Below are 27388 nucleotides of genomic sequence, written 5' to 3' on the forward strand. Positions count from 1 at the left end.
CTGCAGGGCCAAGCGGGCGGCATCAGCACATGCGCCACGGGGGCCACAGCCACCACACCCTCCACGGTGCCCAGATGCCACCGGCATCACCCCCAGAGCCCTCCCCACGGCCTGCGGGTGCTGTCACTGGGACGTGACTTATTCCAGGCCTCAGAGCTAGGAAGGAGAAGCCATGACCCTAACCCAAAGCCCAAGCGGCAACCACCGTGCCACCCTGTCACTCATCTGACACGCCACAAAACGAAGGCACGGAGACTGGGCGCTCCCCTCCTGTGGCTGCACAGCTAACAGCGGGCCTACCCGGCCCACAGCATACACCCCATGATGGTCTGCAGCTTCGCTGACCCCACGAGAAAGGCCTCTGGGCGGCCTCCTCCGTCTCCCTTCTGGCAATAAGAATCCCAGCCCAGTGGAGGTGGGGACGACCCCCCCCAGCTCTCAGCGGCCCCCTGGCGGCCGGCACGCACCCTGCAGGATGTCCTTCATGACCGTCTGCAGCACCACCTCCTCGTACGTGTTCTCCACCAGAATAAACCTGGCAAAGTCCTCGAAGATCAGCTCCTGGAACCGGGGCAGCTCCTGCAAGGTGAGGCGGGCAAGGGGCAGAGGGGGCCGTCAGGGCCTGGAGGCAGAGGGTCCACGATTCCACCCGGCCCGGACGCTGGTCGGGCTGGCTCCGGCTCCCAGGACCAGGAGGGGCTGTGGAGAGCGGCTGAGGGGGGCCAGGGCTGCTCACCGACTTGCAGGTGGGGGCCAGCTTCTTGAGCAGGAAGGGGATGGTGATCTGCAGCAGCGCCTCCCGGAAGAAGCGCTTCCGCACAGAGCTGCTGTCATAGTCGTACTTCTGCCGGGAGAGAGGAGAAGGGGGCTCTGAGCCAGTGGCCGCCGGCCCTGGCAGGAGGACGGGACTGGACGCAGGGCTCGGCCACACTTGGGGCAGGAACAGGGCCGGGGCAGAGCCGCTCACCTTCAGCACCCGCTCCAGGATCCGCTGGATGGACTTGCACAGGTCCTCCTTGGTGGGCACCTTCCCCAGCTCCTGGTGCAGGAGGGTCTCGAAGGTGTACACGGCGTTGTCCATTTGCTGTGGGACACACCAGGGGGCACGTGAAGGCCCCGAGTGACCGCAGCCCCTGCTGCGTGCCTCCGAGGGGCCCCTCAGCCAGCTGTCCCCCGCCAGCCGGGAGGAGCGGGTGGCGTGTGCGCTCGCTCACTGCGCTCCCGCCCTCACAGCATTACCAAGTGTCTACCCTGTGCTGGCACAGGCTGGGCACGGGCAGTCCCTGCCTCAAGGAAATAAGAAACCGAGGTCCTGGGCCCTGCAGGAAGGGGCTTGGGGAGTAAGGAGGGCTTCATGGAGGGAGGGGTTTCTAAGCTGAGACCTGAAAGGTGAGTTTGAATTAGCCAGGTGAACAGAGGGACAGGTGTTCCAAACACATGGACCGGAGCAGGGGAGCACGCGGGGCTGGGCGTGGCTGCAGGGCGCACAAGAGGAGGGTGGGGACTCTGCCAGGAGATGGGGGCTGTGGGAGGGAGAGGGCTGAGGGGTGTGCGGGGAGCCGCCTCTGGCCCACCTCACGCATGTGGATCTGGGCTCGCTGCTTGAACACGGATGTGCTGGACACGTCGAAACGCTGCTGCAGCCCGTCAAGCCGCAGCGGCTCCATCTTCTCGTAGCAGCTCTGCATCTTGAGGGGGTGATACGCCAGCTGGGACAGCTTCTCCATGTACTGCAGGGAGGCAGGGAGGCGGGACCTGAGCTGCGGCCACCTGCACGGTAGGCACCCCCCGACCCACATCGTTCCTGGGCCCTCGGAGCCGGGGATCTGAAGCTGGAGGAACGTCGTCCAGCAGCACAACCCGGGAGCTGGGAGCTGGGTCCTGTTCCCTTCTGGGCGCTGGGTGACCTGGGCCAGGGCGCTCACCCTCTCTGAGCCTCAGGTTCCTCAGCCTCAAAATTAGGTTTCTCCTGACCTCTAAGTTCCTTTCTGGTTCTCAAATTCCACAGTTATGTTGTCTGTAGACTCTCCAATTTAAGGTATAGAGAGGAGGCTAGGATAGGATCGGTTCTCCCTTCACCTGACAGCCATGTGGGGCTCCAGGCAGCCAAGTGCTCAGATGGGGTCTGTGGAAGGGCGTTCACCCCAAGAACCAGATAACTGAGGAACAGGGGGAGCCGGCTGTCTCTGCTTGTGGGGCACATGAACGGCTCACACGTACTTCGTCTACCTTGACAGTCACATGCCTCGTCTCTGCAGTTGCCTTCCTTCCTCCTCTCCTCTCTGCTCCTCTCCTTCCTTCTTTTCCTCCTGCCCTCCCTCCCTTCTCTGTTCTTTGCTATTTTACAACCCACATGGCTTAGAAAGGCTGGTGGCAGGGGATTAGGTAACCCCTTTCCTCTAATGCCAGCCCCCAACAGCTTCAGCCTCGCGCACTCGCCCCTCAGACCCTGTTCACAGGTGACTTGGGAGGGGAGGGGCCCACCCGGGTCCCAGCCAAGGCCTCACCTCGCCCAGCTTGTCAACCCCGCCCTCGTTGATGACGTTCAGGTTCATGTCGGTGACCTCCTTGAAGAAGACGTCCCGCACCTCGGTGAAGCCCTGGCTGGTGGGCACCATGAGGGCCTCCAGGATGGAGGAGATGTAGGGCTGCACGTGGTTCCGCACACAGATCTCCGCCTTGGGGAGGATGAAGGCTGCGCCCAGAGGGAGCTGGTTAGTGAGGCCCCTGGGAGCAGCTCCCAGCCCTCCCAGGCCCCGAGGCTAGAGGCAGGCTGTTGGGTTTTGTTTGTGTGTTTTTTAAAGAAAACCAAAGGTGACAGCAGCAGCAAACAATGACTCTGAGACAGTAAAGACACACATAATGGACTGCGGCCAAGAGGCGCCCGCAGCTTTTCTTTAGCTAGAGCGGGGAGAGAACACCTTCGGGTCTTGCTCATTTTTTCTTTTTTTTTTAAAAAAAGAAAGAAAAATACTTCAGTGGATTCAATGAGCCTCTGGGTTTTGCAAAGGCTGAGCCCGACCCTGTCTGGAATGGTGTGGCCGGCCTCAGCGTGCCCGTGTGGCAGGCTGTGACGCTGTGGCAGGGACCATCTCCAGGACACTCCCGCCCAGGCGCTTTCCCCCTGGGGGCTCTGACGGCCCTCCCTCCCCTCTGCCCAGCTAGTGTTCGTTCCACAGAATGAACGGCAGCTCTCGGTGGCCCACCCACTCCCAGCGAACACAGCCAGTACAGAAGGAGTCTCAGGCAGCTGAGGACTCTGGCCGTGGTGTGATGGTGGCAGGGAGTGAAAGGATCCCATCGGGCGGCACGGGAAGGAGCATAAACTGACAGAGAAGTTGGACTCGGTGAAAGGGAATCGTCACCGTGCTAAGCCGATGTCTGTGGAACGACACGTGTGAGAAGCTGTGATCGCCCGAAGATGAGCCAAGGGCTCAGCCTCCTTGACAACATTTAGACCGTCAGGGTCTGGGTGTCCAGAAATAGCTTGGAAAAGCAACGGCTCAGATTTGATTTCCATTTTTTTTTTTAAAGCAATCAATGAATCGAGTCGTTGCTGTGAAATGCAGATGGACCCATGAAACAGACGGGAGGCCGCCTGGCTCCTGGGGCCGGCGGTCCCAGCAGGTCGGCCCGGGGAAGACAGCCCCGCGGGAGGCCTGCCCACCTCGGATCTTGCTGGCCAGGTGCTCCTTGGAGGTGATGATCTGGTCCATGTCGGTGCGGATGACGGCCTCCATGGCCGGCCGGGCCAGCAGCAGCTTGGACAGCACCGCCTCAAAGTGCGCTTTGGCCTGCTCGTACACCAGGCGGTACACGGCGTCTGAGATCTGGGGGCACAGAGCGGCGTCAGCGCTGGGCTGAGGGTGCTGGGCAGCTGCCGGCCCCCCGCCCCGCCCCCAGCCCTGCCACCCACCACCCACCACCCACCTGGATCCACTGCCGCTGTCGCTCCTGTGGTTTCCCCTTCAGCCGCGGGGCGAGCTCCGCCTTCAGCTCAGGGCCCAGTTCCTCCATCACCAGGTTGCTCAGGATCTAGGACCGGAGCACAGCCGTGCAGGTCAGGGGCTGGAACATGGCCAGGCTGCTCCTCTCCAGGTGCCATCAAGCCCGGCCACTCAGGCCCGACCTCCTTGCCATGTGGCCCTTTGCTCCAGGTCTCCAGGGCCCTCTCTCCTGAGCATCCTTCCCCCAGGCCTCAGCTTCTCTGCTGGGTGTCCTGCAGGGTCCTCAGGCTCCAGGGCCACACCCTCAGGGCCTTAGCACATGCCGCCTTCCCCTCAGGACTAACCCCCCGCCCCCCATGGCGGCGCATGGAAGTGTGTGTGTTTATTTGTCTGGTTCTCCCGCTAGACAGAGAGCTCCATGAGGTCCGGGGCTGTGTCCCTCTTGTTCACAGTGGCATCTGGGCACCTGGGCCAGGGCAGGTGCACAGGAAATGACTGAACAAAATAGCGAGCCTCTCCATCTGCCTGGCTAACTTGGGCCTCCACCGATCCAAACCTGAGTTGTCGTCTCTGTCCAAGCCTGCAGCGCCCAGAGCCCCATCTCTGTGCCCAACCAGCGCTCTAGGCCCTGGGGAACTCCGGCATCTCCCCCCAGCTCACCTGCACCTCGTTCCCACACAGCATCTCCCAGGTGCCGTACAGCTCCTTCGACTGGCGGTACATGCGGATGGCGTCCGTGAACGCCGGGCCCTCCACCTTGGAGTCTTCAGGGATCCCTGCCCGGGGGGAAGGAGACAGGAGGTTGGCCCAACGGCCTCCACCAAGACCAACTGACCGACAGCCAACACCCCCCCCCCACACACACACACACACAGGAGTGCACACACATACACACCCTACACACACATACACACACCCTACACACACAGGAGTGCACACACATACACGCCCTACACACATACACACCCTACACACACATACACACACACACACACCCTACACACATACACACCCTACACACACAGGAGTGCACACACATACACACCCTACACACACACACATACATACCCTACACACAGGAGTGCACACACATACACACCCTACACACAGGAGTGCACACACATACACACACATACCCTACACACACACACATACACACAACACCTGCAACCCCCACCGCCTGTCCTAACTGAGCAGGAGCAGTGGCAGTGGCAGCGACGGGGATAATCACCCCCCCCCCCCCCCGACGGCAGCAAGGCAGTCCTCCTTCACACCCCCTGGTCTCCTTAAGGCCTCCCACCCACCCCAAGACGTGGGCACTGTCACTGACCCTACTTCTCAGATGTCAGGCCCCTGCCCACGGCCAAGGGCAGGGATGGCAGAGCCAGGACTAGGTGCCACCTGATCCTCCCAGGAGAGGCCGCCCTGAGGTCCGGGTTCCCATCCCACCCCTGCCCCTCCCCTGGTCCCTACACCAGGGGCCTGCACGCTCCCTGCCAGGGCCCGACAGTAAGTGTTCTCCGCTTTGCAGGCAGATGCTCTCTGCCACGCGCACACACGGAAGCAGCCACAGACCATCTGTGAATGAATGTGATTCACAAGGTGCCCGTGGGACCTGGACTGCCAAGCCTGGTTCCAGGTCACTGAACCCTGGGGGCCTAAGTTTCCCCTTCTGAACACTGGGAACCATGACCCAGCCTGGCCTCACACATCTACCGGGAGGCTCGCGCGGCCACAGCGCAAGCCCAGCTCGGGGTGCGTGGCACCCGACTCGTAACTGCGGCGAGGACCTGCTCCTCTGCCACGGGCAGGCCGGGTCTGCCGCTGAGTCCAGGGCTGACTAGAAAATACCACCAATACCATTTCTCCATTTTTGTTGGTGGTGGTGGCCCGGGTGAGTTTGTGCACCTCCCCCGTGCTGGCGGCGAACCTGCAGGCTGGGTGCCGGGGACGTGTCAGCTGCAGGAAGTTGCAAAATCTGACTTGGGGAAGAGCGTGGTTAATCAGCGCAGAGCCAGGCAGCGGCGGCCGCCCTGGCCACGTGCCTCTGACCGCGTCCCGGAGCCGAGGGAAGGGAAGCACAGCTCGTGCCCACCTCCCGCGGCGATGACTACAGGCTGAGTCACCCCACAGAGAAAAAGCCCCTCTCTGGCGTGCGGAGGGCCCCTCCCCCACACATGTGGCTGACCGCGGGAATCACTGCCTGTCGGAGCTGGGAGGGAGCGGGGGGGGGGGGGGGGGGGGCAAGCCTCACCCCGGCGCTTTAGGGACCTGACATGAGAAGCAGTGACTGGGGCAGAGCAGGGGGCTCCGGCCCGAGCATCAGGCAGAGGCCCGGGGTGGGTGCTGCCCACCTGGGCCAGGAGAGCAACCCGCTCACGCTCTTGGGGGAGTAAGGTCTCCCAGAGACCAGGTTTTGCCTAAAGGTGCGGGTTCTGCATTATATGCAGCCTCTCCCACGCCAGGGCATTTATATTCCACAGGCGACCCTCGGCGGCCAGGAGGAGGCACCCTGCAGGCAGGAGGAAGGTGAGGCCGAGGGCTGGGGCCACGGGCAGGAGGCTGCCAACGTTGGGGCCTGGCTCTGGCCAACCAGACCCCCAGGACGTCTCTCGTCTCTCGTCTGATCTGCATGCTGAGCTCCGAGTTTACAAAAGTGAGGGCCACTCCTCCTGAGCCATTCCCATGAGCCTGGCTGCTAGGGGCTGACGTGTGTGTCCCCCCACAAATGTATATGTTGAAGCCCTAGCTCCCAGCACTTCAGAATGTGGCCGTATTGGGAGACAGGGACGTAAAGAGGTAATGAAGGGAAAATGAGGCATCAGCCTGGCCCTAACCCAGTCTGACTGGTGTCCTTACAAACACGGGAAATTTTGACTCAGAAAAGGCTCGCACACAGGGCCAGTGAAGACACGGGATGCGGCAGCCCCCTGCAACCAAGGTGAGGGCCTCGGAAGAAAACAAACCTGCCGACTCCTTGACACCTTGATCTGGGACGTCCAGCCTCCAGCATTGGGAGAAAATGAATTCCTACTGTCTAAGCCGCCCAGGCCACCAGAGCCAGCTAAGACACTGACCTTGGGCTGAGGCCTCAAAACCTCACCCGCATCCCTTCCTCTAATCCCGCGAGGAACGGCGGTTCTCAGCCCCTCTTTCCGCAGTGAGAAGAGAGGTTCAGAGAGGCAGTTCACCGGCTCAAGAACACACAGCATCAGGGCTCAGACCCAAGACTCCCTGACTCCAGCCAGACCTGGAGACTTCCTGCCTGTGGGGTCCTCAGGGTCAGGCTGAGAAAGGAAACTGCATTCCTGTCCTGGGCAGCAGACAGGAAGAGGCCTTGACCTCTGCACCCGGGCCCACCCCAAGGGCTCAGCTCAGTGCCCCAGCTGCCTCTTGCCACCCCCAACTTCTCCAGGAATGCAGGATGTGTGTGTGTGTGTGGGGGGGGGTGAGGCTGGGATGAGCTCGCTCCCACCCAGTTTGGTCTCCTTCCCCACTCACCCCCCCCCCGCACCCCCCACTTCCTGGCAGCCCTGAAGCAGTGAGCAATTCCAGGCCCCACAAATTCCAGGCCCCGCCTCCAAGCTAAAGGAAGCAGAGCCCTTTCCCACAGTCCTGGGTGGAGGAAAGGCTCGCCTACCAGCCTGGCAGCTCTGGACCACCTTCCTGCAGCAGGACCCCTTCTCCCTCCCCAGCTCTGCCGGCCTCCCCCCTTCCCCGGCACAGACACCCTGGCTGCCCTCGCCTCCCAGCTGAGCACTCACTATGTGCCAGGCCTGGGCCAAGCGCTCTACCTGAACCCCACACTGTGCAAAGGGGGTACCAAACAGTGACTTCCCCACTGGGCCTGGGGTCACCCTGCCAGGTCAGCCATTAGCCTTAGAAACCTGGAGGGGGAGGGCGGGAAGGAGGAAGGAGCAGGGAGGGTGCCCAGGCTGAGCAGCCAGAGCCCAGATGGCCTCCGCCCAGTCCTGGCCCCACAGCCCCGGGGGACCTGGGAACAGGAGACCCATTGTGGGCGGCAGGGCCTGGCAGATTCCAGACGGCAGAGGCGGCTCTGGAGAGTTTACAGGACAAGTGGGGTGAGCCCAGGCACCACGACTGCCGCCTCTGGGCGTGGGTGCCACACCGTCCGGCACCTCTGTGTGGAGCCCAGTCCAAGGTGGGCTGGGCCGCAGGGTGGGCGGGGCTGGCACAGTGCCTCCCTCTGCTGCCCCAAAGCCAGGTCACTAGGAAGGCAGTCAGGACCAGGACAGGGTTGTTCCTCCCTCAGGGCCCCACCGTCCCCTCAAGACAATCACAGCCTTTTTGATCCAATTCCGCAGGCTCTCCCGACCACAGTGTCCCCGGCAACCCCATTTCAGGTCACCCTGTCCCCAATTCAGGGCTCCTCTAAACTGCTTCCCCTCTGGGCCTCCCCTTACGCGGCGGAGGCGGCCTCTGTCTGGAACTCTCCTCCCTCTGCTGAGGGTCAATTCATCCTTCAGGTCTCAGCTGAACCATCACCTCCTCACAGAGCTCCCTGCACACTGCATCCGTACCCCCTCCTCCCCAGGACATTCACACCCTCAAGGCTCCCAGGCAGCTCCCTCCCAGCACCCAGCACAGCTGTGATTGACTCATCACTCCTGGCACTCTCATCTGTTTCACATCTGTCTCCCCCACCGAGCTGCTGGCAGCCAGGGTGCTGGGACCACCTCTTCCTCCCTTGAGGCATCCTTAGCACCCAAACGTTTGCTGAATGATGAATGAATGGGCGGGCTGAAAGAGGCCTCATAACTTCACAGCTGAGGGCCCTGAGGCCCTGAGGGAGGAGGTAAACTTCCCCCAGCACCTAGGGTCAGTGTAAGGGAAAAAATGATGCAACAAAAACCACTTTTACAAGCATTGAGTGGATTCTCATTGTGAATCCTCACTAACCCTCAGGCGGGGGAGGGATTCTATCCCTATTTTCAGAGGCTCCCAGGAGTAAGTCAGTCTCCTAAGGTCACGTTGCTAGACGGTGGCAGAATCCGGACTGTGATTCTGTGATTCTGGGTCCAAGGGCATAACAATCACGCCCCTCTGACAGCAAGTTCAGAACAACACAGAATTATTTTTTTGTTTGTTTTGGGTTTTTTAATCCTACCCGGAGGATATATGTTTATTGATTTTAGAGAGAGAGGAAGGGAGGTAGAGAGAGAGAGAGAGAGAGAGAGAGAGAGAGAGATCAATGTGAAATCAACATAGATCACGTGCCCCAACTGGAGATCAAACCCACAACCTCGGTATGTGCCCTGACTAGGAATCGAACCCGGAACCTTTTGGTGTACAGGACGATGCTCCCACAAACTGAGCCACCTGGTCAGGGCAACACAGAATTGTTTTCATCAAGGGAGAAGGTGAGAGAGAGAGAGAGAGAGAGAGGGAGAGAGGGAGAGAGGGAGAGAGAGAGAGAGAGAGAGAGAGAGAGAGAGAGAGAGAGAGAGAGGAGACCAAAAAAAAAAAAGGAAGAAGGTTAAGGGTAGCATCACCATGGTTTCTTACAAGTCCGGAAGGAAAAGAGAATAGCTCATAGAGCAGGGGTGCCATAACACACTCAGCCAGTAGGTGTCACCATTCAACATATAACCCAGGTGATGCCCCTCACCCCCACTCACCATTGTTGCAGTGCCGGATGCAGTCCTGCAGGACAGCCTGCCACTTCTCCTGCTCGGCCTCCGTCATCATGCAGAAGTAGTAGTGCCGTGCAGACGGGTGCCAGAGGATGAGTGGGAACTGCGTGGGGCACTTCAGGATGGGGGCAGTGCCTGATTTTGATGTGATCCCTGTGTAGACAGTACCCCCTGAGCAGCTGCCCTCTGCACGTTCCGATCTGAGGGTCAACTCAAGCCCAGAGGGGGCTGCCTGTGCAGGGGAGGCAGCATCCTTTCTTTGTGAGATCACGTCCTCCACAGCGTGGCTAACGGGGCCCTGGCGTCTGTTTAGGCCCATTTCTTAGAGCTGGTGATGCAGCGCCTCGCCCCCTCTTGGGGAAGGTCTGAGCTCCTGTGGGAGGCACTGATAACACAGGGTCAGAGCCCTCGGGTTCAAAGGCCGAGCATTACCTTCTTGGGTTTCCCTTCGAATGTTAGCTATGGAGGCCAAAGTGTGGCTTAAATGTCCAAGGGGGAAGGGAGGCCTGGGGGTGGGGGATAGGAAAAATAAAAAGGCATTTTTCTCTCTTTATTTTGTCTGCATGGATATTTGAGATCCAGTGAGATAAGGGGTCCTGGGCTGCGACCTCGCCGCTGTTGTTAATAACAAAACAATGATGGTTCTTCTTTGTGCCCTGGCTCCGTCTGTGTCCCGGGGCTGGGCTCGGCACACACAGACCTCATGGGGTCCACACAACACCCCAAGGTCAGGCTTCTCAGTGCGGTGTTGCCCAAAAAGACACAGCAAAAACAAAACCAGAGTGCAGGCCGGGATCCAGGAATGCTCACTCCAGCTGAGCTCTCAGCCAGGGGCGCTGTACTCGCAAGTCCCATGTAGGGGCCCATGCTGCCCCCCCAGGCCAGCATCCTCCCCTCTTTAGTTCCTTGGGATCACCTGAGAGGCAGCTGTGCCCCTGTAAGGCTTCTGGGGGTCTGGGACAAGGTGGGGTGCACAGGACTCGGAGAATAACTCCTGGAAAATGCAGTATTGACTCAGCAGTTTACAAAGCAGGGTCACCCCGATCACCTTCTCCCGGGAGTCTCTCAAGGACTCAGGGAAGAGGAAGGATAGACAGTGAGGTCCCCAGTGCACAGCTGTGATCATAAGCTTCAGGAAGCAGGGGACTCGGGGACAAGGGCGGGTGGCACAGGTCCAGCCTGGATTCACTGCGTGGCCTCGGGCCTCCTCTCTTGGGGCTCAGTTCATGCTGGGCACCTGCCCGCAGCTCCAGGCCCAGCTGGTCTTTCTGCAAATGTGGAGCCTGGAGCTCCGGGATCAGGGCTGCCCTCTCCCTGGGCCAAATCCCTGGGCCTGTGCAGGGCACTTCGGCCTGGGATGGGTGCTCCTTTACCTGGTAAGGAATTGCCAACCAGCTCCAGGTACTGGTCCACGGAGGTGAGGATTTTGTAGCCTGCACTGTTGATGACAGCTCGGGGTGGCACATGCCGCTCATAGGCCTGCGAGAGGGCGAGAGAGACGGTCCCTGAGGGTTACAGGTAATGCCCAAGCCAATCCCATCTCCAGCTCTGACTCCAGGACCCTCCTCTGCGTTGCTGCCCAAGGCGGGAGGAGAAGACGGGGAAGGAAGAAGAGACACACAGGAAAGAGGAAGAGGAGTCTAACCAACCCGGTGACGAGGGTCAACCTGGTCTAGTGACCTGAACCCAGGCTCTGGGCTCAAATCCTGGCACACCGAGTGCCGTCTGTGTGAGGCTGAAGTTCAGGTTGCTCCACCTCCTGTGTTTCAGGGTCTTCATCCATAAAACCAGGATAGTCATGACCCCCACCTCACTGAGCAGATAATGCACAGGAAATGATTAGCACGGTGCCGGGCACAGCGGGACAGTGAGCACGCGGAGGTTATTATCATTACTGCGACCGCTGCCTCTGTTATCAGCAGGTACCCCCAGTCAGGTATTCACTATCTACCAGGCACTGTGCCATGGGTACCGCATGCTTCGTTTCACAGAATTTGCACAATCCGGCAGGTGGGTGCCATTATTAGCCACCAGTTCACACAGCTGGTAAGCGGGGACCTAGGACATGATCCTGGACTGTCAGCCTCCAGAGCCCAGGGTGTCTGACCATTTCCCTGAACTGTCCACCAAGCCCTAGGTTCTGAGCACCACACAAGTCTCCTGTCGGGGAGAGTCAGGTCTGGGCACTGCTTCCTTTCCCAGCCGGGAGCAAAGTGGTTCTGCTGCCTAAGTAGCTCCTACAGCAGGGCTGCCATGCTGCACCCTGCCGCTAGGTGTCACTACGCGGCACATTTCTTGAGAGTAGCTCAAACCTGGGGTACGGGGTGGGGGTGCACTGGTTACTGGCCAAGTGTGGTCCAGACTTGAGAACTGGTTAGACATGCACATTGAGAGAGATTCCAGGCCTGGATCAAACGGGGGCAGGACCAGCAACCTGCTTTTTTTTTTTAACAGGCCTTCCAGGTCATCCTGACGGAATTCTATCTATTTGTGAACCACTGCCCTGCGGCAACAGGTTGCTCCTGACCCGGTTACTTTAACGCTGACTTGCCCGGCACAGGGCTCCAGCCTGTCCTGGCTTCTCTGGAGACACGTCTGGTAGAAGAAACCGGGCCTGTGGCTCAGCGGGTGGGGCTTCCGCAAGGGCCCAAGGCAAGGAGACATACCCTCCGCAGGACACATCCCTCCCGCTGCAGGGCAGGGAAATGCGAGGGGATAACCAGGAAGGAAAAGACCAGATCACCACCCAGGGAGAGGCTGTTGTAAGGATGGGAGGGGTCCGCGGAGCTGAGTGGCAGGAAGCCCAGGCTGGGGTGGGGGCAGCTGAGTTGGAGGAGGCCCTGGAAATGGGGATTTGGAAGAACTGGAGAGAGATTCGCAGGGATGCGTACATAGGAGCTAGTGAGCTAGTTCTGGGGTACCCAGATCTGGATGCCTGGATGGATGAACGTTAGAGGGGAACCTATGGGGAGGTAGGAAGGGTGCGAGGGAAGGGGGTGCTGAGGTTCTGCTTTGGCCCTGGTGACAGGATGGGGGATGGTGGGTGGCAGGTGAGGGTGGAGGTCTGGAGTCTCAGATTTAGGAGTAGGGGGCTTGCATGAAGGAGGACAGCTGGGGAGGGGAGGGGCCAAGGAGAAGGGGAAGAAGACCTGGCTGGGGTTGGAGGAGGAGCCGGGGCTCAGTGAGGGCACCCGGCACCCAGCGGAGGGAGTGGCGGCCTCACCACTTTGTTCTCGTAGAGGACCAGCCCATAGTTATGGGGCACGAGGCTGAAGCGGTTCCTCCACTTCTTGTTGTCCTCCTGGTACTGGAAGAGGTTCCCCGAGAAGATGATGCGTTCATCCAGCGGCACCTGTGGGAGGGAGGCGGGCGGGCGTGAGGCTGACGAGGCCCAGGGGTCCTCTGCCAAGGTGACAGCGGGCCTGGGTGCCTCCGCGCTCACCCATGAAGGCCTCCGGGACAGGGCTGCATCCAGCCCACCTGGCAAACGAGGCAAGTGAGGCTCAGGGCAGTGAGGGGTCCGGGAGGAGCAACGGAGTTGCTAGCACTTGAACCCAGGCCGCACACCACAATTCAGAACCCAGGCAGGACCGCACGCCGTCCTGGCCCTCGCAGACACAGCGACCTCAGGATGGGTCTGGGACTCCCTCCGAAGGGCAGTCACTCTGCAGAGGGGACACGCCCACGGGCCAGGCCGGTGAAGGCCCCAGGGCCTGGGCAAGTCTCTTCCCAGCTCTGGGCCTCCTTTTCTCCTCAAGGCAACAAACACGTGACCAAGGTGGCTCCAGAGAGCCTCCCCAGCCGAAAGCTGACGGGATGGCCTCCATGAATCCGGGTGGGGGTGCAGGGGACCCCAGTCTGGAGGGCTCGATGTCTGACCGGCATCCTGGCAGACTGGTGACCAGTGTGAGCGGCAGAAAAGCCCAAACCTGCCTGCAAAGCCCTAACTTCAACTCTGCCTCTGACCCAGAGTGACCTCAGGCCTGTCACATCACCTCTGAGCCTGTGGACGAAAGGGGCCACACGCTGACCTGACAAGCTCAGGGAAGGCCTGCGTGGCAGCCTAGCAGACTCAGAGACCTAAAATAACCACAAAGGATGGTCTGAAATTAAACTTTAACTAAAAGCAGTTATGGTGGGCAGTTATGGTCTAAGCCAGTATCTTCACTGACAAGATCAACTTTGATCCTTACTGAGCCCATTTGCCTTTTTGCCTCTAAGATAACATTCCCTTGAAATGTCTGGGTAACTTGTAACTTCCCTTTTTCTGGAGCCCCTGGGGCACAACCAAATGTTCTGGGCGCCAGGACAGATACTACAAATTCCTTCATTATCATGTTAATTGATCCTGCACCCACCTAAGTATGTGTCCATCATTTTACTATTTACCCTATCACAGAGGTTTCCCTGCTTCGCTTAATCCCACCTCCTTACATCTGTCACCAATGAATTTCATGTATAAATACAGATGTAACCCTGCCATTCTCCGGAGCACTATCTCAATTCGTTGAGGTTCTGCTTCCCGGCATATGTCGACAGTTTGGCTCAAATAAACTCACAAAAATTCTTTACAGGTTTCAATGGTTTTTTACGTTAACAAGCCTCAGCTTCCTCTTCTGTACAATGGGACCGTGACAGCACTGACTTCATCTCGGACTCTGAGATGAAGTGTGCAGTTCACACGGGCAGCTGCAGCTGCTGGCACCTGGCAGGTCTGCGTGCAGCTCACAGTCCGCGTGTGGCCACAGTGAGGATTACTCAGTCTGCGTCAATCTCCCCGCTCCAAGACTGACTGCTTTGGGGAGGAGGAGGGGCGGCCCCCGGGAGAGAGTGCTTCCAGAGCAGATCAGCGCCCGCCCGGCAGTTTCGCCCAGAAGTTTCGGGAAAGGAGACGCAGGCCACCAGGGAGCAGACTCACTCCTGGCGGGGAGGAGCTCGGGGAGGCAGGGCTCCACGCTTTCTGGGCAGCTTCTACCTGTTCTACAAATATGGTGCCTTTTGCAGGAGAAACATGGGTCAGATGTCATCATGGGAGAAGCGTGATTTAATGGTGCCTGGCCCCCTAGCTTCCTGGCTCTGCCTCTGGCAGCCCCGCAGCTGCAGCCTGGTGTGAGGGGCCCCTCCCAAGCCGCCCCCAGGTCCCGGCCCCTTGGCCTCGGCCTCCTCCTTCACACGCAGCCCCCTCTTCCCAGCAGCTTCCCTGCTACCCTTCAAGGGGAAATGCCAAAACACTCTTGGAAAACGAGGGCCCATTGTACTTAAACAATAGGACCCTGAGGACTGCTTCCTACCCAGGGATAAAAATATTTACCGGAAAAGAAAACGATTCCCCCTACCCACCACCCCACACGCGGGCTTTGCCCAGGTCACAGCTGCGGGTCAGTGGGCTATATTTAGGTCAGGGCCCACTCTCATCCCACCTCCCAAACCCCAGGTCTTCTTGAATGAGCTGAGAGAGCCCTCCTGACACCCTGCTGAGACCTTGCAGGCCACAGGCCTCCGCTTAGGACAGGAGCCAGGACTCAGGGGCAGCGGGAGGCTGTGGCAGTTGGGGCTCAGCAACCCGCCCCACCCCACCCCCCAAGTCCACCCCCAGATCCTGGGCAGCCAAGAATGGGTGGTTGGTTGTGGGTTTGGGTTTTATTTTTAAGACTTTCAAATGGCAGCGTCGTGTTTCCATTGGAAGGTCTGCAGGAAATGAAACAGAACCGACTGCCCAGGCAAAATATTTTGGATTCTGCAAAGCTCTCCAATACCACGGAGGGACTCTTCCGGGTGGGGGTGGGGGGGTGAGTGGTCAGCACACAGACCCTGTTCCAACAGCCCCAGTTCCAGCCCAGCTTCGCCGCCCATGCCAGGGCAGCCTGTGCAAGCACCAGGACCTCTCCACGCCTCAGCGCCCACAGCTGGACGAACCATGCCCCCTTAAAACACCTGCTACTATTTTATTACTTCTGTTTTGATTATTACTATACCTATTTTATTATTGTTTCTTATAATCACGATGTGATGATGATGACGATGATTAATATCATTACTTCTATTGCTATAATATTACTGTCACGACTTAGCATCGTGATGGCCAATTTCCTGAGTGACAAAATGGGACCAAATCTCCCTGCTTCCCAGGGGTTGTGGGTGATTTCTGTTACTCTTCTTGCTTCCGTGTTAATTCTGTTTTCCTGCAACGAATCTGCACCGTGAGTGCTGAGGGCCCTTTTCACACAGAGTGAAGGCTTGTGCTGTCCGCCAGCCCCCACTGCTGTCTCTGGTTATTGGGACCTGGATCCCTGTGACATTTCTTTCCAAACAGGGGGCCATTCCAGCTCTGCCCACTCGATGTAGCTCACCTGCCTCCTTTCCTGTCACCCAGGTGTGCACCTGCCAGACCCCCAGGCCCCTCTGTGCGCCTCTGCCCTCCTTGTCAGAAGGTCGGAGGTGACCATGACACCAAGAGAACAGCCTTGGCTGGTTCCAAAGTCAAAGGAACATGTGATGCTCTGAGAGGCTCTGACACACAGTACTGACCTCCCCTCCACCCTCAGCAGGCTGGGCGATGAGGCCTGGAGAGGCAGAAAGAGCCCTAAGCTAGGAATCCGACCCTGGCTCAGAGGCCTGCCTCCGCCATCCGGGCGAGCCATTGAAAGGCTCAGCTCTGGCCTCTGCACGTGCCATTGCCTGATATTCTTTTTCCCATCAGGTCCTCAGCTGAGAGGCCAGGCCCCCATTGCCTGGGCTCACCCTGTGGTGGCACCCACTGGACTGTGCAAGCAGCTGTACATTGTCTGTCTCCTGGAGTGCCTGCCGATGACTTTGGGGCCAGCATCTGACCTGACACAGTCGGTGGGTCCCAGACAAGGGGCCTGCGGGTCTGTCAAGGTCATCCCTAGTCTCAGCACCTCTCCCAGCCCCTGAGCTAATGCTTCCAGCTGTTCCTCCAGCTGAGAGGACACCAGAGAGTAATGAATCCTCAAAGCCCGGCTAGTGACACCAGCTCCCACCCCACTGGGGCTTAGGGTAGACAGCCCAGTTTTCAGTCCCTCGTTTGGGGAGGATGGGGAATGGGATGAAATAAAATAAAAATCCCGGTGTCAGGCCTTCCTAACCTTTTCTGTCTGCTCTGCTGCCTCCCCTGCCCCCGCCCCCACCCCCACCCCCAATGCCTGTATCCATGCCTAAGCCCCATGAAATCCCACCCCTCCACAAAGCTGCCCTGAGTCCTCTGGCCCATGACTCCTCTGTCTGAATGCCATTTCACAGACAGACAAACTGAGGCTCAATAAGGTGAAGCCCCATGCCTGAGGTCACCCAGCAGGTCAGGACTCACACCCCCTGAGTAATCCCACCTGCCCCCAAACACACACATTCATCCTCTCTGCATCCTCACCACGGCCCTACGCAGGAAGTACGCACCCATTTGTCAGATGAGAAGACTGAGCCTTGGGGGTTGGATCAACCTAGAGAATTTGAACCCAGATCCTCCCAAGTTCTTTCCTACCAGACCAAGGGGTTCCAGTCTCCATCCCTCCAGGACAGTGGCCCCAGCACCTCCACGGGCGCTTCCAGTCCCTCGCGGGACAAACACATACTAGACAAACATCATCCTCCCGCTAACGGGATCCGGTGATGACAACGGTGTCAGCCGGCGCCACCAAACTCCTTCCCTGCTCCCGGCACCCGCTGACTCGCATCTTTAACCCTTACAGCATCCTGTGCAGGAGGTGTGCTGATCCATTTTACAGAGGCATAAACTGAGGATCCAGGAAGTGAGGTAGTCAGAGAAGGATCTGGCTGGAACCCAGGCCTGTCTGTGCAGGAGGGGCAGAGCTGGGGGTGTCACCCACAGTGAGAAAGGGGCCTGGACACCACCACCACCAGGTCCTCTGCCTGCTCAGAAGCTGGGTGGGGCCCTGAGAGCCCATCATGGCAACAATGGGCAGCTGAGGCCCAGAGAAGCAGCCACTGGCTTGAGACCACGGGGTGAGCAATGCCAGAGCCCGGCCAGAAGCCACACCAGCTCGGGGCCTCTCACCTTCCGCGCGAGCAGCTGGGCCTGCGGTCCCCCGGTGGCCTCGATCTCGTGGCGCATGCTGTTGAAGAGGGCGACGCCATACTGGTCCTCGTAGTAACGAAGGAACTCCGTCAGGATCTTTCCCGTTTTCTCTGAAAGGGAAGGACCAACGGGAACATGAGGTCATCACAGGTATTTGCATGCAGCCACTCTGCCCCAGGGAGGGACGTCCACGCCCCCCAAATTCCTGCTTGTAAAATGGTTTGCTCTGGGCGTTGCGTTCTGGGCAGGAGCGTGCATTTCCTGCACACACACACCTGGGGGAACCTCCGCGCAGGGAAATGGGCAATGACCCGAGGCAGAGAAAGGACGAGGAAGCCAGAGACGAGTGAAAAGGCACTCAGCCTCGAACAGATGCAGCCGGAACCAAGACTCCAGGTTCCTGTCAAACCGGAATGCTGAGGAACTGGCCCCTGACCGGGGCTGGGGTGTTGGAAACGGGACGGCCCTTTGGAGGGTGACTGGCAGCTGTGGGCACAAGGATAAGGCCGTGAGGAGACGGAGGAGGGTCTATAGATATGAGCATCAACTGCGGGAAGGTGTCCACACTCCGTCACGTAAAGAGCGAGCCACAGAATCGCGCGGACTGCCATCGCATTTGAGGTTGGCCCTGTCCATACATGTAAACCTCCTGGAGGCTTATGGGACGAGGTCGGGAAGGCCACACTGCAGACTGTGGACATGGGACCTCTGGGTGTGGGAATGAGGGGTGCAGAGTCCACTCCATTTGCTTTACTCACTTTTATTGCATTTAATTAGCTTACGTGCGTGACTCTTTTCACAATAAAATATAAATATCCTAAAAGTGACTCATCTACCAAGTTAACAACCTTTTTGCTCGCACTGGTCGTTGGCTTCTCTCTTCTGCTAAAGCGGTTTCTGAACCGAGAAAGTGAGTCCTGTGGCCTCGGGCACCCGTCAGACACTCAGTATGTGCACTGCCAGGCATCCCTCTGTGCAGGTGGAGAGACTGAGGCCCGGAGAGGGCTGTGACCCACGACAAGGGGGCCGTCTCCTTGGGAAGGACTTCCTGGTGCTGAGTCCCGTCCAGGGGCGTGTGCCTCGCTGGGCCTGTTTCCCCTGCACACTAACAGGCTGGACTCAATCACGAACAGGCCCTGCTAACCTGGCAGCCTCGGACTCCAGGTTTCTCAAAGGAAAAGAGGCGGACGTGACACCGTCCCTCTCGTGCTGGTCTCCGGGGGCAGCGGGCACCCGGCTGGTCAGCAGTTCGTGGAATCCTCTCCATAGCTCTGTGAGGTAGAACTGGGTCACGCCACTTGATTTTTTTTTTAATATATTTTTATTGATATTTTTGTGGATCAGAGAGGAAGGGAAAGGGAGAAAGAGATAGAAACATCAATGATGAAAGAGAATCCTTGATCAGCTGCCACACTGGGGACCGAGCCTGTAACCTGGGCATGTGCCCTGACCAGGAATCAAGCCGTGACCTCCTGGTTCATAGGTCGACACTCAACCACTGAGCCACACCGGCTGGGCGGGTCGCCCCATTTTACAGAGGAGGAAACTGAGAGCAGAGAGGTTAAGTCTCTGGCACAAGGTCGTACAGCTAGCAGGCGGCGTAGCTGGGATGTAATCCTGGGGCCCAGCAAAGAGGTGGGGGTCAGGGAGGAGGCCGAAAGCATGTGCGACATCCTCCACCTGAGGTCTCAGGCAAGCCACGCCCTCCGCCTGGAGGAAGCTCAGCCCCTGGAACCCGGTCCACCGTCCACCGGCCTGGCCCTGCCTGCACGCCCCTTCCCCGGATGAGATCCTGTCTGTGCACATTCTGTCTTGGGGGGAACACAAGGAGAGCAGATGAGGAATTTGCTTTGAATGCCTATTTCTGAAAACCATAAACAACCAGAACCCTCTCAAAGACCATGGGAATTGTTTTGAAAAATGAGGCAAGATGGGGAGTGGGGGGGAGGTGGGGAGAGAGATGGTAATGAATTGGGGCCAAATAGAGAAAATAGGACCCTAGACAACAATCATGTTGATAAATCCTGTAATCACTACCATAATAGTTACCATCGATTGTTAACCCGAGCCGGGGGCGGGGGCAGGGGGGGGAGGGGGCGGGCGCGGGGATCGGGGCAAGTTTTACAGGCACGATCCCCAAGAACCTTCAGGAAAAGCCTAGGGAGTCAGCACTACTGTCTTCCCACTTTATGGATAAGAGGCTCCTGGTGCCAGAACAGGAGAGCAGGGTTCTCAGCCATCAGCCCATTCAGCCTCCGTCTGGGGTTTTGCCCCGAGCAGCCTGGCTCCCATGGGCACTCTCCCAGGGTGCAGGATGGGTAGGTGTGGGCCCTCCGACCTCGAGGGCCCTTCAGCCAAGTCTGTGGGAGTGTGACCCAGCCCTGTGCACCCAGCCTCGGACAGAGCATTCTTTCTAGAAGGGCCGGGAGCTGCCCTGACCTCAGGGCGTCAGGTCCAGGAGGAAGCTGAACCCGGATCTCAGCTGCCGGTCAGCGAGGGCCAGACATTGTATCCAGGCAGCGTTTAGGAGGCTAGACGAGGGAAAAGTGCAGGAAGGGCAAGGCCAGCCAGGTGAAGGCCAGGCATCACCGCGGGACGGCGTCCTGCAGGCCCACGTTGGCTGGGGCTGTGGGCTGGAGAGGAAGCTGGCAGAGGCCGAGGAAATGACAACCGAAGGAGGTGACCCAGACAGAGCCAGGAGGCGAAAATGAGGCGGACAGACCTGAAACATCCGGCTGAGAGCGGCCCGGCGAGCTGGGAGGCGAGGATGAAATTCATTTTAAACCTCTCACATTATCCAAGGGCAACTGGGGGCCGGGGGCCAGGAGTGAAGGACAAGAGGACTGGGGGAGAGGGGAGAAGTCGCCAGGCAGAGGGTGGAGAGAGGAAAGGGTACCAGCGGAAACTTGGAGCAGGAAAAGGGGAGGCAGCCCCATGCGCCCTGCACCCCCAAACAGACTGCAGCAGCCCCGGCCCCCACCCCACCGCAATTACAGACATGCCTTACTATCCGAACTCAAGAACTGTACAGATCTGCCTGGTTTTTACTTTACTTTTATTTTATTTTTTGGTCTGCCATTTTTAGATAAACCCTTTGCTGCCTAAAATTCTAGAACCAAACAGACTGAAGAGCGTGGGGTCTCTCACACCCCAGTAGCTGGGAATGCTCATTTGTGTCTAAGGATTGACTGCAAACCCCAGGAGGGTGGGCTTGTGGTCGCCCCTGTGGCCTGGCACAGCAGGTGCTGAGGGAGGGGAGTCCATTCCCCAAATGGTTACTGAGGGCCTGCTCTGTACCAGGCCCTACAGGACGGGCAGAGGCTGGGTAAGGGGTGGACTAAGAGGTGGCATCGCTAAGGAGCTGGGCGCTCGCCTAAGTTTGGCAGCAAAGGAGCGCTGGAAAGGGGAGACAGTGGGGGAACGCTGTGGCTTCTTGGCAGAGGTAGCCCCAAGCACATTCTTGAGAAATGTCCTAAGACAGCTTGGGAGGAGCTGCCCCCGCTTGATACAAAGGAAGTGCCACAGGAAGGCCGAGGATGAGGACTCTGGGCCTCAGAGAGGCAGGAGGGGAGGGGGCCAGCCCCCTTCAAGGACAAAGAGCCGGCAGGGGACACACCCTGGACAGGGTCTCCCTCTCTGGCCAAATGTTGCTGGAGGAGGAGGACCCTGCCAGCCCCCTCCCTACAAGTGCTACTCTGTACCCCACTTTCCTGCCTCCCTGCAGAGGCTGTCTCCCTGGGGCTGCCACCGGGATTTTACAGCTTGAATTCCCACTGTGGCGTCCCTGTGTGCCTGGGTGGTCCCCGAGGCCTCAGGCGCCCCTCTGCCCTTCCCACCTGCCACACCAGCTCTTTTCACTTCCAGAGCTTCTGGAGACACCACACACCATGGATTTGGGAACTCCAAGACCAAGGCTCACAACCATGAAGGAGACTCAGCCAAAGAGGGTGAGGGGCTCCCCCGAGGCCAGGCTGAGGCACTCAGGGTTCAAGCCGCAGCCTCCTGACCCCCTCCTGACCCTGCCTCCGACCACTGCTCCATAGAGCACCCTCCGCCCCTGGGCCCAGGAACTGAGAGACCCAGGCTAGTTGTAGGGATCCAGTTGCTGCTGGGAGCTACAGAGATGCTGGGGCAGAGACGTCTGAGGGTGTGTGCTGGCTTCGTCTACCTTCCACATTCTCTCACCCATTCCCCCTCCCTCCTGGCACTGACCCAGCCCCAAGTGCTGCAGCAGGAGAAGGTAGTGGGACTGAGAGCTTGCCCTCCAGCCTCAGGCTCCCAGCTTCCTGGCGAGGAGCACAGGGTGGGAGATGGAGTCCCAGTTCCGCCAGACCCCAGGCCTGCAGCAGCCTAGCTCTCTCAGAGCCTCAAGTTCCTCATCTGTAAAATGGGCATAACACAATCCATTCACAGTGCTCTGCAGGTCAAGGATAGCCCTTGAAGCACTCAGTTCAGACCTCCATAAATGTTACTTTTAATCATAACAGTTCTCAGCCTTTAACAATAATATAAGAGACTAACATTCCTATTAGCAGGTATAACTTTTATAGTTTGAAAAAAATCCAATAAAAACTTTTGGAAAAAAAAGAACCAGGAAAGTAATCACAAAATAAGAATAATGATAAAGGTGGGCAAGTCTTCAACAGACAAAGGTGAGCCCATGAGGAGGAAGGAACGGCACAGGCAGAGGTGAGGGGGTGGGAAAGGCAGGCTGGGTGTGTGCGTGGAGCACCCGGAACCCAGGCTCCCACTCAACCTTGGCGGGGTCCCTTGGCATAACCTTCTGCCTCTACTAGTGTCCAGAGGTGATCACTGCCCCCTTCTGTGCCCCTCTGCCAGCACGTCCCACAGAATTAGGAGGGCCCAACACACCCAGATTCTTCAAATGGCCCAGAGGTGAGTACGGTAGAGCTCTCCCTTTACAGGTGTATGAACCGAGGTCAGAAAGCTTAGTGGCTCACCAAGGGCCATTTCTCTCTGTCAGTCAACAAAAACCGAGTGTGCAGTTCCATGGGTTGTCACAGGAAGGGCCCACCCGTGGGGGTTCTGATTCCCGCAGCAGCCCGTAAACTCTAGGGGTGCACCTGAGTACCCCACTGTGCTCAACCTCAGGGAGCCACTGCCCACCTGGGGCCTCCATCTCCATGTCATGTCTGCAGTATGACGGTAGTGGGCTCCAAAGAGGATACTTCCCAGGACATGGGGCCAGGGCAGCACACACACACTCTCTCTCTCACACATACACACTCACACACACACATAGACACACACACAGATACACTCACACACACACTCACACTCACTCTCACACACACACAGTCACACACACAGTCTCACACACACACACACACACACACACACACACACACACACACGGGAGTTGTTTTAGATTCAAGCCTTTCAGTGAGCTGGCTGAGTAAGGGATCTTGCATCTTTAAATCTTGGGATCTTAGGAGGCTCTGCCCCCTGAATGCCCGGAACCCTGTCTCCAAAGGGTATGTCCTTTGGGACCATTGAGGGTGACTCGGGGGGGGGGGGGGCCTTCTCACCAGCCAGTCCTCCTAACTCTGCCCCAGAAGCCCCCAAGTTTACCAGGCATGCTATCCTCCGTAAACATATGCATGTTCAACAGCAAATGTGAACAGATACTGTTATGCCCACTTTACAGATAAGGAAACTGAGGCTCAGGGAGACCTGGCGACTTACTCAAAGACACACAGCCTGGAAGGGCAAGAGGTGGGTTTCAAGGCGTGTCTCACACCAAAGCCTCCTCCTCCCCTAGCCTCCCACACTGCAGCACAATGGACTTTCCGAAGCCCTACCTTACACTTTCTGGCTGGGTCTTTGTCTGATCCCAAGAGGCAGGTAAAGCCAACTTTAACTGTCCCATTTTACAGGTGAGGATTCTGAGGTTCAGAGAGGCAGCGACTTTCCCAAGGTCACGCCATTGGCTCCACTGTCAGAGTCAGGCCTGAAGTCTGGGGGCTCCATCCCCTGCTCTGGTCAGAGTTAGCAGGGAACCTTCACACCTACTGGGTCCTTACTTGTCCATCTTCTCTGGGCCTCAATCATCCCACCTATAAAATGGGTGGGTGGGTCTCTATTGGCTCAGCTGACTTAATATCTTAACGACCATCTAATCGGTGTTGTCCTGGCCCCAGGAGCTGACCACCTCCTCTGAGCTGCGGGTGAGTCAACTGAGTGGGAGCTGACCACAGTCACCCCCAGGCTGGGCAGAAGGATGGGGGTGGGGGGGGCAGGACTCAGCCCATCTCCTCCAGGCACCTCAGCTCTGGATGAAAGCCCGGCTCTGCCACCTACTATCTATGTGGCTTCGGCCACGGCAGTTCCCCTCCTGGGGCCTCTGTTTCAGTCGCTGCAAAATGGCACAACAGCAGATGCCTGACTGGGTGATAAGAAGATCTATGGGCGAAGGCGAGTGTGCACTGGCCCTGATGGGAGGAGGTACAGCACTAATGGAGACGCCTATGAAGCGTTTTTGTCCAAGGCTCTTCCAACCCAGGGAGAAGCCCTGACACAGGGGCGAGCAACCACGGTCCCCCCATCCCCAGGACCAGCACCGACAGCAGCCAAAGCAGCCGGAAGGACATTAATCTCTGATTTTCCAAACTGACAACGTTAAGGATCACGCTACTTCCTGCACGCAGATAGCGGAGGCTGGGCAAGAACTGGAGAGGCCCCAGGGTGGCCTGGAGTTGCCTGGAGACTCTGGGGTGGGGTAGAAGATGGGGTACTGAGCCCATGGTTCCCATAGGGAACCTGAGGCCCGGAGAAGAGAAAGTCCTTGCTGAGCTGAGAATGGGAGGAAGAGTGCAGGGTCCTCGGAGAATGGACCCAGGTAGGTAACACCCTGCAGAGTCCGGAAGCCAAGCTAAGGAGTTTCTTTGCTTTCTCGCGGCCCTTCCAAAGCCCAGCACGTGCCACCCCTGAGCTAAAACTTTGAGCTGGACCACCCCCCCCAAATCCTCAAGTCAACCCCGCGCCAGGTGCTGTCATATCGGAGGAACGTTTCAGACAAGGAGATGGAGACCCAGAGAACTGAGACCCCCTCCCAGAGACGGCAGGATCTGAGCCCAGGCCCCGGGCCCTCCACTCTGCTGATAGTGGGGTGCCAGGGCAAAGAGGAAGCTCTCCCCCTGAGACCACATCAGCCTTGTGCCAACCCTGGGGGCTCCACGCTGGTGCCAGCCCTGTTCTGGCCTCAGCTGAGGGCACTGTGCCAGACCTGCTCCTGGCCCATCCGGTCCCTCCAGTGGGCTCCCGGCCACACCTCGCCACCAGGCCCAGCCCGGTTTCAGGGCTGAGAGATTTGCTTACTGAAACCCTGGTGGGCGGGGTGGCCCGGAACCTGCCTGCCTAGTTCCCAGGGCGCTGGGGAGCAGGGCCAAGGAGGGAATGTGGGGGAGACAGCCCAGCACCCCAACCCCACCCACCGCAGAGCCACCCACCCTGGAGCTGAAGGAAGAGCAGAGACAGAGCGAGGCCGGGACTCCACCCCCTGTGTCACAGTTGTTCCAAGTGCCTCCATGGAGAGCAGGAGAGCCTCAGGTTTAGAGGTGTCGACACTCTCCTAGGGTCACTGTTCGGCTTGCCCAGGCCCAGGACTTAGCCAGGGCCCTTCTACATGACCCCCTCCCCATTGTGACTGTTAACACGTGGTAGCAACAGCTGTTTGTCCACGCCTCTTCTGTGCCCAGGATGGTGCTACACGGGTGCACGCATTTTTCATGCACTGTCCCCACTTTACAGAGCAGGACACGGAGACTCAGAGAGGGCAAGTGACTTCTCTAGGGACAGACATGCACCCAGAACCGTCGGAGTCTAGCAAATCCGTCTCACTCCACCTTCCAGACCGCCAGCCCCTGGGGGCAGGGCTCCAGGCAGCACTGGCCTGTGGGTGGCCGCTGCCAGAAAGGCTGACAAGGCTCCCGCTCAGGACCCGTAATCAGGGGGAACCCGGTGGAGGGGTAATGACAGCTCCAGGGGCCAGCAAGGGACGGGCTGGGCAGCCCATCTAGGAGAAAAGCCTGAACTAGCAGCAGAGCCAAATCCAGACGGCGGGACGCTGCATGCCCCAGGCCAGCCCTTGTCCAGAGGGGGAATAGCACCCGGTGGTGGGGGAGGGGGGTGGCGCAAGGGACTGATCAGGTCACCCCATCAGCATGCCCTGAAGCAGGCGTGTAGAGCAATGGCAGGTCCCTGGGACCCCACTGGGGGGCCCCCGAGAGGATTCCCACACCCATCCCACCCCCGTGCCCTGCCCCCCAGCACAGGGCCATCAGGCTGAAGCAGGCTTCCTAGCCAGGAACCAGTCCAGCTCAGCCCAGACTATACCGATAGTCCCTGGCGCCCAGCCAGGCCACTCCCATGTTATGCCGGCCACAACCTCCAAATCTCTACCCCCTGCCCTCTGATCCTCCCCTGCTCAGAAAGCTTCTCTGGCTCCCACAAGCCCCCTGTTGATCTCCTAGTTGTTGGTCAAGGCATGTTCCCTGTCTGACTCCCCCTGGCAGTGCCCACCACACCTGGGACAAGGCCTGGCGCACAGTAGGAACAGAATGGGAAGACAGCCCAGAGCAGGACGCCAGAGGCAGCGATCCGGAGCCAGGGCCGCCCCCCGCAGAGAGACACCGCCCCATTGAGCAATAAGGCTCCCCACACACACCCCAGAGATTCCTCACCACAGAAAGGGAGGCTTAAGCCCAACCCAGGGCTGTGGCTGGGTCCCAGGGACGAGAATGTGCACAATGCCGTCTCTTTGCCTGGGGAAGGTGGCTGCCACCCCGAGGCCTCCCTCCCTACCGGCCTCAGGTGCCCTGAAGGGACCCTCTGCTAGGTCACCCCTCCCGGGGGCCAGTTATGAACCAGGAAAAACCTCTCCCCACATACACAGCAGCCCGCAGCACACCCAAGGCCCACTAATGACGGCCATCTGACCGCGTGCCCGCTCTGCGCGAGGAGCTTTATGTGGGAGATCTCAGTGGCCAGGAGGTCGGAGGTTTCGTCGTCACCCCAGTGGACAGAGGGAAGAACGAAGGCAGGGGGCAGTTCGGGAGCCTGCCTAAGGCCACCCAGCCGGACAGGCACCATGCAGCGCCGCCGCCACGGGGCCAGCACTCTGCAGGGGTGATTAGCAAATGGTGACATCACCCCAGGAGGTGGGTACAGGCATACAGAGGCCCTGGGGCCCAGTGACCTGCCCGAGGTCAGCCAGCTGCCAAGTGGAGACCACTCCACACTGGGCCTGAGCCCCGACCCCAGGGCTGTCCGAGGTCAGCCAGCTGCCAAGTGGAGACCACTCCAAACTGGGCCTGAGCCCCGACCCCAGGGCTGTCCGAGGCCAGCCAGCTGCCAAGTGGAGACCACTCCACACTGGGCCTGAGCCCCGACCCCAGGGCTGTGGGGACAGCAGGCCACAGTCACGCAGGGCACTTTGCAAAGGCTCTCGCCGGCCTCCGACCGCCCGGGAGACCGTGGGCTCACCCATGGCCGCGTTCTCAGCACCTACCACAGGGCCTGGCAAACTGCAGCCCGCAAACACATTACACTGAACCGAATGCAGGGTCCACCACCATCTCAACCGCATTCCCTTCCCATGCCCCACCTTGCCCGTCTCCTGCCCGACTCAGGCACTTCCCACCTGGGCTGTGCCCGCTGCGGAACTCCCTTCCCCTCTTTCCCACAGTTCTAAATCTTAGCCAGACTCCAAGGCC

General features: G+C 58.9%; 1 protein-coding gene across 1 annotated transcript in view; it reads right to left on the reverse strand.

Moving 5' to 3' along the window:
* Window positions 1–27388, reverse strand: part of NIBAN2 (niban apoptosis regulator 2) — a 48554-nt gene that overhangs the window by 2072 nt on the left and 19094 nt on the right. The window contains exons 2-13 of the mRNA XM_081103290.1: window positions 17634–17764; window positions 12825–12953; window positions 10975–11080; window positions 9587–9754; window positions 4608–4723; window positions 3931–4035; window positions 3668–3830; window positions 2508–2695; window positions 1575–1730; window positions 968–1084; window positions 737–844; window positions 468–579 (exon numbers count right to left, since the gene is read on the reverse strand). Coding sequence (XP_080959416.1) covers window positions 468–579; window positions 737–844; window positions 968–1084; window positions 1575–1730; window positions 2508–2695; window positions 3668–3830; window positions 3931–4035; window positions 4608–4723; window positions 9587–9754; window positions 10975–11080; window positions 12825–12953; window positions 17634–17764 — 1599 coding nt within the window. The remainder of the gene's footprint in view (window positions 1–467; window positions 580–736; window positions 845–967; window positions 1085–1574; window positions 1731–2507; window positions 2696–3667; window positions 3831–3930; window positions 4036–4607; window positions 4724–9586; window positions 9755–10974; window positions 11081–12824; window positions 12954–17633; window positions 17765–27388) is intronic.

Source organism: Myotis nattereri, assembly GCF_964212035.1.
Source record: "Myotis nattereri genome assembly, chromosome: 12".
Taxonomy (NCBI): domain Eukaryota; kingdom Metazoa; phylum Chordata; class Mammalia; order Chiroptera; family Vespertilionidae; genus Myotis; species Myotis nattereri.